Raw genomic sequence first — 10,710 nt, forward strand, 5'->3', positions numbered from 1 at the left:
TTTAAAAATAGTCTCGGCATTTGTATTTTAATACCTACCGAAGGGACTTTGCATGGAGACATAATTTTCCCACCAGCCGCAGGAGACGAGGAACAATGACGGTGGTATGAGCCATAACGATGGCCGGGAACTGTTCAGCAATGGCCAAAGAAAGAAACTCGTTCCCTGAGCGGCTAGCGCGGCAATATCGATCAGCACCAGTACGAATCTCTTCGATTCGTCTTTGTTCTTATTGCGGGAGAGTAGCCCTTAAAAAAGAGAACCGTCCAGGTCTTTCACTTTAATTCAGTTAAATCGAGTTTCTGTCGATAATTCTGATCTGTTCGAGGGAGAGCAATTTAATTAAAACGGGTGCCCTAATTAACTTCCAAATCGATTCGACATGTTAGGATTAATGGTTGCAATCTTTGATAAAATAAATGCCAGATAACATGACTGCCCTTTAATTTAATTTATGAAATTATTAATACACATTTGCCCTTTAATTTAATTTATGAAATTATTAATACACATTTTATTAAAGAAAATCGAGAATATAGCAACTCCATTTTGATTTCAATCATTTCAATTATACACATCTCCCTGCAATCAATTCTCGTTCGATGCAACGATTTTGCTATAAGAGAACAAAGTTCAAAGACTATCGATAAGTTCGCTTACCTAACAACCCGGGTACGAAGCACACGCAGTTGGTCAGCATCGCGCCTTCGACTGCGTTTAACTCGGGTAACACTGCCAGAAACATTAGTGCTAAGCCGATCACATGGAAGGTCTCCATAAGGAAAACGAGGAGGAAATGAGACGCCGGGGGTTTCTTCCACGACTTAAATATGCATATACGAATGCTGCGGATCAACGTGCCAAACTCCGGTACCGCGAACGCGATTATAATGCACCAGATCCACGCTATCCTTTCTTCTTCTGGCAAAGTAATCACGTACTGCTTATTCCGGTCTGTAAGATCGTAAGAAAAATCTTTCCATCATCATCTGATTATTATATCATTTCTTTGATATAAAAATACTTTTATTATAATCGATATTTAATTCTTAAGGATGTACAGGCTATACACACTATACATTCTTAATAACTAAATTGGCTGTAAAATTAAGAACTACCTTAAATAATAACTAAGTGGCGGGATTAGACATTGAGATAAGAAATCTTCGGTTATCATGATAAGTAGCAGAGCAATTTAAGCGATATTAGAAGATTATCTCACGATAATGCTCACCTAACTCCTTGTTGCAGTAATCGATCGTCCGGTTAGCTTTCAGCTGGGACGTCATAAATAGTATCGTTCCTTTGGCAACTACACCACTTCCGAGTACTATCACGAAAACTAACAGATACACGATCACCTTCGTTATTTGTACTGTCACCTCGAGGCATCGCTGGTTCGCCATCGAGCCGGAATCGATCTTCGGTGGTGGGTTCCGGAAAACGTCCCATCCTTTCGTTTCCACGACTGTCCTTTGACTGAAATCAAATATTTGTCCCCTCATTTACACAGTACATTGAAATTCCTTCCTTTCCCTTTCTCCCTCTCTCTCTCTCTCTCTCTCTCTCTGTTAAAAATAAAACCTTTGCGAACGCGCGCACATGGAGCGGTCGGTCCGCGAGGATAACATTTGTCGCGTACCTGTCGCCATAATCCTGGGTCAACGGCGTGCTGTCGCCGTCCGAAAAATCGTCGGTGTCAGCCACCACCGCTCCACCGCCTGGCATCATGCCGTTTTGCTGCTGACTCTTTGACATTCTGCAACGAGAAAAATATAGCGGTTAAACGACTATTCCACACCGTTATTCATTTCCATAAACACGTTCTCGACAGTTTTATAATATAACATCGGTATTTATCAACGATTTTATAAATCCCCGTCTTGTTACGACGTGCGTACAGAAAAAGAGAAGAGACCGATAAGGTAATCACGTTAATTTCGCGTGTAATGCGTTCTGTTAACGAAATATCAACATAGGAAAATGTTATAGAAAAACGGGAAGCGTCGAAGAAAGCGGTACGCGTATGTGGAGCGCGCGTATTAACAGAAGAAAGTTGGCCAACGAAAAGAGATCACGTAACGATCGAAAAAAAAATAAATAGAAATTCTGCAGCTCCGGTGAAACGAACGAATTATCCTCGCCGCGCCGTCCACTTTGCACTCCCTAGCCCGTCGACTGTCGTTTGGGAAATCGCGGATAGCAAATATCGAATATTATCTATCGAAACAGACGGTGGACGGAGCGAACGCTATGTAACGGATCAGTTGGTAGCTACTTTCTACGCTTTTCGCTATAATTCAACAGCTGTGCAATATGTAAGTGCAAACTCAGGCAAGTGAGGAATTGTTTAAATCTTTTCACGAACACTTTTTAACAATTCTCTTCTGTAAACAAATCCTTCGCGCTTAAATGCAAACTAGTTGTTTAACATTACGCATTTGTTGAACGAGACAAACTTATTTATTTATTCTTCCTTTATATTCAGCATTGGATAAAATTTTATTTGCATTATGAATTTTGATTAATACACGGCAGATTGGAATCAACCTAAATAAATTCTACCATGCTTGTATTCATACTTGCTTCATTAAATCACGCAGCGATACGTTTTCCCTTCGTTTCCAGCAGGCATTGTAATGAGCGCACGTGTTAACGAATGGGGCAAAAGCGGGTGTCCGCAAAATCGAACGGCGTGTCACACGCCGTTTAACAAGTGTACCTGCCAGTACTCCTCAGAATCTAATTATCGACACGGCAGCTAGCGGATCGTACGGCTATTAAAAGACGAAATAGGGCAGAATGAAGAATGGCAAAGGAAGGTGGGCACGAGAAAACAGGGCTGCACAGTACCTAACTGCTACGTCCATAAATCACTGAACTGGACTGAACAAAAAAAATGAGTTTATTGGAAAAAAATTATATTGTCGAACTGAAAACTCTTTCCTTCAAACCAGTAGAGAATCGATACCAATTCGTTTTCTATTAAAACGTTCTGAATTTAATTTAAGATTGTATGTGCTCTTAAATAAAAACAATGACGAAGCATTGAAATTTTAACAGTTATTAAAAATTCAGGACTTAATAAATTGGCTGTGATTTAAGGAAACACGTCGAACGATTTCACAAATATATTCCCCAAAAGTTTATAGTTTCAAATATTTCTTAAACCTTTGACAGAGATCTTATGATTCATATTGACCTTAAGAGCTTGTCATCTTTTGTACGCTATGACGTAATTCATATAACCATTCTATATCGCAGTAAGTAACAATTGCTATTGAAAGTGTATTGCTTGATCGATGTCATAGATTTGAAATCTAATTTCAAGTTCTAAATTGCAACGTTGTTACCACATCTCATCGGTTTTTATCAGCTGTCGGACGATTTATGAACAGGATTGTATGCATATCGCGCCAGTTTGAATAGGATCGCGCGAACAACGCGAAGGCGGAGGCGTAGGTACTACCTTTGTTCGTGGAGGTCTGGGCTTTCTGGTTCCTGGACACTGAAAGTGAAAGGGAACGAACCGTGAAAGATAACATAGCAAGGACGTCCACTGCAACTCGCCGTGTCGGTTGCTGCCCTCGAGGCACGTCACGGATACACGTTCGCTCGACCGTTCTCTCGGTCTCTCACCCCCGTCGACGCTGCTTCACCACGTTTCCCACTCCGTCCGCCGATTTTTATTAGACCGTCACCCCGCGCTTTGTCCACCGCGTTTTCCTACCATTCGATCCTCGTTTCAGGGTTGTCGACTGGCCCTCGACGATACCTTGAAACAGGTTGCGCGACCTCAAGGGAATTTAACCCTTCCTCGGTTTTCAGCGAACGCAAAAAGAATGGAACTTTCATTGAAAGACTAAAAATGCTTCAAGTACGAGGACGTTGCAATTTTCCTTTTTCATTGCTTGCACAGATTTACGAGGATCGTTCCGTGCATGAAATTAAAACGAAACCCTTGACATTAAGAATGTCTTTCAAATATAATAATAGATCAGTCAATGTAATCTGCTTTCCCTATTACATTCTCGAATTTCTTCAGACAGACAGAACAGCAGATCAGCTATATAATCGATCATGCTTGTGACCAGCATAATTAGGTAGCTATACACAGGATCAAGTTGTTATAATAACAAGGACTTGCATCCAGTAACTTTTTCCTTTTAGAATTCTCTCATTCAGATAACGAAGAACGATTTAACTTGTCAGTCTTTCCTGTTGTCTTATTCTACAATACTTTCACGCTACGTAACTCTGCGCCATCGGTCGCTGATTAATCCTCGTTCGTTCGCGAACGAAACGATTACGTCGAGGTTTAATGCCGAATTCGCGTGCGCTCCACTAAACGTTGCACAACGGCACCCATAAACAGGGAAAATAGAAACGACGTGCGTTATGGTGTTTCCGTCTGAACCCTCGTTTTCGTCGAAACTCTCTTCTCAATTATTCAAATCGCCAGAATTTAATGCGACGATTACTTCTTTTTATCTGTATCAGATTCAACAATTCCGATGCAACAGTATTTTTCAATAGAGAAATACGTAAATGTGTAGGTGAGACAAATTGACAATTTAATTGAAAATGTAATATTAATTACTTCTGCATTTCATATTAAAATTCTGATAAATATAAAATTGTTGTTATAAAATATCGCAGAGAATCCACGAAACAGTCGATTTAAGCTTACAATTTACCTACGCGTTAGCAAAATCTCGTATCCGGATATCGAGAAATCGCGAGGCGACTGTTGAGAGTCCCGGACGAGTACTAAAACGAGAGAGGAAAAAAAGCTACAAGGAAACGTTCGCGCGAAGCTTATCAAGCCTCCACGCGCGCCGTCTATTCTTCTTGCATTTTATTCCGATCATAAGTTATGTTCGTATACGTATAAACGTCAACGGCATAGGAGCTTAGGTACGGGCATGGTCACATGTGCAGCTATCTGCGTTCACCGTAGTTCCTCTCTACGTGCGATCCCCGGGCTACCACTTTTCGACGTCGTCTTAAGGCCGTTGTCCTATGAGTCATTGTCCACCGTAAAATCGTTCTCCGCTTTCTGCTTCAACCCCCGTGCCGCTGCTCGAACGGCTATCTCGTTTCACGTCCACTTGTTTCGATATTTAACGAGCAGATCGCTGAACACTTTTACACAACGTGCTACGTTACTCGACCGTTCACTATCATACTGTTGCCTTTTTAGTGACATTAGTTGATATGAAAGAGGATGAATAAAAATAAATGTAAAATAAAAATGTATTTTATTCTTGTTCTCTGTACACGCACTATAGGTTGTTAATTTTGGTAGGTATTGTGCATCAAAACTGACGGCTTTAAACTACGTCATTAAGCAGGTAATGAATTTTGGCCAGTAATTGCGGCGTAACGCATTGTCCCGCTTTAAATATTCTCCTATAATTCGACACATAGAACCAGACAAAATTTTAGAGATAAATTCCGAACTTGTTTTCGATTCGAAAAGTATTATAGTGGGACGTAGAGTTCTTCAACGATTTCTCCAAAAATGCTTTTTCTTTGCATTCGTAAAACCAGCAGATTCTCTTCGACGTTCGTTCTAGTTTCCTTTCTTATTCAAATCAGTTGACATTATGCAGAACTTTTCCCTGACGCACCGAAGTCTTATCTAATTTATCGATCCGGACACGCTGTCGAGAATCTGATGATTGTATCAATAGGCAATTTTCATAGTAATGTGTTAAAAGAAAATGAGTTAGCAAAAACCACAATATTAGTTAAATGTAATTATAAATAATTGTTAGAAAAGTCTTTTAAGATCAGGATTAAGTGTCACAGTAAAAGAAATCGATTCGTTTTCAAAGAGGAAGAAAATGAAGACTATTACCAGTCCTTTAACTGCACATCAGAGTCCATTTATTGAGAATGATTCCGGTGTATTTTTAATCGATTATTTTCGGTGCACGGTAGCACGAGCTGTTCGATTATTCGGCAGAAGTAGAGATAACGGTACCGCTTCCTCGTAGTAGCCGTGACACCGATGACAGTGATTTAAACGTCGCGTTCCACCCACCTCCGTCGAACACAATGCACCGTTTTATAACTTTATCTCGATACCAGTAGGTGAGCTTTAGTGATTTCCATTGACGAAGTAATTATTCGCGATCTTTATGATCACTAAAAATTTATCTGATATTTTGATCAATATTGATACCAATAGTTTCATTGTCCTGCTAACTGGTGTAACGATGCTCTTTCTATTCGATGTTTAATTATTATCAAGCGTTATAAAAGCGTGAAACTATTTACTTTTAATGTTCGTCGATGATTGATGATTGACATACGTGTTTTGAACATAATAATATTAATTTTAATATTAAATGAATATTGATAGATTTATGCAAAAGTTTATTTGAATAGTAATTTATTTATGTGTTTGTTCTGAACTAATTTGTTTCATATACAATTTGTTGATAACAATAGAAGTCGAAATAGGCTAGCAATAGGAAACGATAGTGTTATTCATGGTGATAACAGCTGAAAGAATCGAACGCATATACCCTATTTTCTAAAGATGGGAACAAGTTCAATATATATTCATGAATCCCAGCCAATTTCAATACCCGAGCCTCGTTATACGGATTTTACATCTTATTCAAAAGAAAAGTCCGGAATATCAGTGATTGCAGTTGCCACGGATAAAAAATTTGTAATCTAGACGTGAAGAATAGAACTCAAAAATTAGTTAATGAATTCACCATAAGATTCTAATTACAAAGTTTGAATCTACTCGCTCGACTCTTAACTAAGTTCAAATTTCCAATTAAACTTGCTATGCAACAAGTTTATAGAAACACTAGTTATTCGTCCTGTGATTTGTTGAGGAATGGGGAATAAAATCGAACCGCGAAGAATTCAAGCGGCGTCTGAGGGTGGATGAATCATGGGACGAAGAAAAGAGAGACAGATTCACAGAAGAACGTGAGCCTGTGGGGAGAAAGGAATGACCTTGCAGCGGAGGATATTTCAAATCGATCGGCAACGACATGACGTGGAGAACACGTATGTGCTTTACTGTCTCCACATACTTAAACTTCATATCTAAAGAATAACGTTTAATCTAATTAAAATAACACAATTCATGAAATTTAACAAAATTCTTTCCATCAAACTTTTATTCTATGTTTGATTCTCAAATTATTTTACACTTGGTTCATTAAATTTTTTAATCAAAATCGTTATATTCTCTGTACAAAGAGAAGTTAAAAATACAATCGATGTTTACTCTGAAATGCTTGGCTAAGATATCACAAATCCAATTAGCTTTTTTATCCATTTTCGCTTCTATTCTTTGTTCTTCGCCCACGCACAATGCGTGAGTACTTATAAAGAAACCGCGCGGCGATTAACCGGTTCCGCGCGTAGCGATTTCTTTATGAATCAACAGTTTTCCCGCGTATCCGGCAGCACGCTTCCTATGTGCCATCCTCCCGCCCGATGCGATGGGTTACTGTGTCTCTAGGTGCAACGCGTGATTCCCACGCGACGACGCGTGAGGCGGCGTGTGATTCACTTGACTTTGTCATCTTCGATCGCTTTCTTAACGCGGCGCGCGCGACTCGAAAGTTCGCCGCGGGGAAACTGACGCGGGAAAAGAATGGTGTCACGATCCGGATGAAACCGTATTTGGTAAATGATGCAGGTTTCGGGAAACTTGTTCAAGTAGAAAAAACAAGGAAAAGCAATCGACGAATACTTAATAATTTGAAAAATCTGTAGAATTATTTCATTCAATGAAGAGAAGCCATGAATATACTTATGAAACTTTGGAATTTTAAATATTAAATTAATATTTTAAAACCGAAGACTTATTGAACTGAATTAAAGGCCAGATTAAATTCTCTTTACATCTTTTACTATCTTAAGCATTCCTCTATTCATTCATCATTGTACATTTATATTCAAATCATAAAGAATCATTTAAATTTGCCATGAATTCCATTCATTAGTCTCTTTTTTCGATATACCACATACTTAGTTTAACACATACTTCATACTTGGCTTGGCACAGAGTTCGTTACATACTCCATGTGACACAAATTTCATTGTAGACTTAACGCCACATAAGTCGTTTACGGATTTCATAGTTTACATAACAAATGTTCTCATCAATTAACAGCAGTACTAAAAGAAACGGTGTTGCTTGTAAATTGTTTTTTAACAAAACTCGAAGCAGGTATGAGAGGATGTCTAGTACCGTGACGGTATAAAATTTGTACGAGTCATCGTTCGATTTCAATTAGCGCGCACGAGAATAAATGCCTAACTACAGAACTGCATTTACAGCGCATTGCCTCGCGATTTAATAAACTTCTTACAGAATTGTAATTTACCAGTGATCCAGAATGTGTTAATCGAGACATTACAAAGTCTTAATACTGAATAGTATTGCATATATACATATGGGTAAATGGAAACCATTTTTACTAAATTTATAATTATGAATATTATTATTTAATTCATTATAAATTCTTTGATAGGTTTATCTTATCATTATAGGTTCTTATCTTATTTATCTCATAGGTTCATTCTTTAACAGATAATTTGCTTCACCTTTGTTAAAATAATTATAGATTGATTTAGCTGCCAACAGAAAAGACAGGATTCTCAGACGAATGACAGAAAGATAATAACGATTGCTGATATCTGATATAACAATCAGCTTAGAACAACATTAGCTTAGAAGATATACAATAATATATCAATGTACACTAATGCATTAGTAGTATGAGTACGTAACGAACGTATCGTATTTCGACGATGCAATTCGAATGTAATTGGATATAATTTTGAGCTGGAAAAATCAGTTACCTTGATAGCAGAGAAATCAATGAACTTTCAATGACGCGGTCCAATCCGTCTTCTAGGAAGCTAGCAACTGGCTTACGCGAGACTAGATAGTTGCACGTATGATTCCAACTAAGGATTTCCTAATCTCGATGATTTCATATTGCGGTATTCGAACGAAAACGATTTCCTGATAAACAATGATAAATTCCAATAAAAATTCAAGAATACTTTGTTACTAAGGAAATCCATTTCATTGATGATTTCATTGACAAATCCATGACATTCTCATAAAAAAAGGTTTACTGATGTCGTTATCTTTTTACTAATCCAACTGTCAACATATTATCTTAATCTTAATCTTAACAATCTCAATTTATATTCTCTATAATACTGAAATTTTAGATTTATTCTTTTATACATATGTATATATGGAATACACAGTATACGTTTAATACATAGAACTGAACTATGTTTAATATGTTGGAAGAACAAGTTTATTTAATTGCGAATGTCTATTGATAATTTATCAGGCCTTTGAGGATACATTATCTTCAATCAACTGTCATTGCGCGATGCAAAAGATAATAGTGATAAGGATTGGTCTATACTATATTATTTAAGTATGTGGGTCAAAAGCTGATTCATTTACCTCAAAACATAGCTTTTACTAATGTTGCACAAAAGTCGAACGACGTCATTGAATCAGAACAAGCACGCTGCAATTTTCGCTAATAGTCTTTCCATCGAGCGATGATTAATGTCTGTATTCACAATTTTAAAACTCTGTAGTATAAAGTTAAAACTATTATATGTTGACGTTCAAGAAAGGAGATAATGAAAATATTGTTATAAAAAGAATCTTGTCATCAACAGATAAGAATTTTTTTACTAGTGCTACAAAGTCTGATATCTACTTATAACAAATAGTACCAAGTATTATATATTCTGACGTTTGCCTTCATTTATTTTAAATGTTGCAACGTAATTTGCATTTGGAATATTCTTCATATCGCATCGATCATTCTAAAATAATCACTCATTAAATAATTTCGAAATACTTAAAATGAAATTCTGAATTGTGGAGCTCTAGAAACAGCTGTGGCAACAGAATCTAATTAACACTATAAAGTTCACTAATTGTAAGATAAAGTTGTCCGACGATTACTGGAATTGCTAATGTGAATGAAAACGTACGAAATGGCTAACGAAACACGAGGGGGTCGTTCCGGCTGTCAATTACGCAATCAAAAACGTAACGTCGATCACGCAACGTGTCGTGATTAAAGTGTCGGGCAAGAAGTACGTGTACTTGGATGCCCGCATCGCTTTCTAAGCGATCGAGGAGACCGCCAATTAGCCTCTCGGAACGAGGAAAGAAAAGAAGTACGACCGACGAAAGTGAGAAAAAGGCGAGACAAGCGCGAAGAACGCGCCAGGCCGTCCTATAAATATCTAATTTCCATCGCACGCCCTCATGTCGCTTTTGCAATACCGTTACACGTTCGCGCGTTGTCTTGCAAAATGATCAATGAAGTCTCGATCGGTGAGTCTTGACACAGAAATCGACTCCTCGCCATAATTAGGCAAGGATATCCGAGTATCGATATCATTTCATGTTTTCATATTTATATTACAGGCAACCTATGGTTTTATACAATTTTATAGCGTTTGCTTATGATAATTTGATTTCTTGATGGAATGCGACAAGCGTTATTTTCTTCTAGTTTCGCAACTCCGTGACCAGCCACCGAGAACTGTTTCCCTTCTCTTAATTAAATATTGGTCTAATAAACACGTTATGGAATGTCGTTAGTTTTAAGTGTTGTGCACTTAATAAAACTAACAAAACGAGGTGAACGATCGTCGAGAAATCATCTTACGATA

General features: G+C 37.8%; 1 protein-coding gene across 1 annotated transcript; it reads right to left on the reverse strand.

The window, feature by feature from the left end:
* Nucleotides 1-38: 38 nt before the first annotated feature.
* Nucleotides 39-3,492, reverse strand: LOC108623198 (chitin synthase chs-2-like; the record flags this gene model as incomplete). The annotated part of the gene is made up of 5 exons (XM_018021543.2): nt 3,470-3,492; nt 1,643-1,759; nt 1,235-1,479; nt 661-954; nt 39-248 (listed from the first exon to the last, which is right to left on the reverse strand). Coding segments are annotated over exons 2-5 (865 nt in total), but the record flags the coding sequence as incomplete, so codon positions are not given.
* Nucleotides 3,493-10,710: the final 7,218 nt, after the last annotated feature.

The sequence above is a fragment of the Ceratina calcarata genome, unplaced genomic scaffold (genome assembly GCF_001652005.2).
Source record: "Ceratina calcarata isolate Rehan_Ccalc_2016 unplaced genomic scaffold, ASM165200v1 scaffold1149, whole genome shotgun sequence".
NCBI lineage: Eukaryota > Metazoa > Arthropoda > Insecta > Hymenoptera > Apidae > Ceratina > Ceratina calcarata.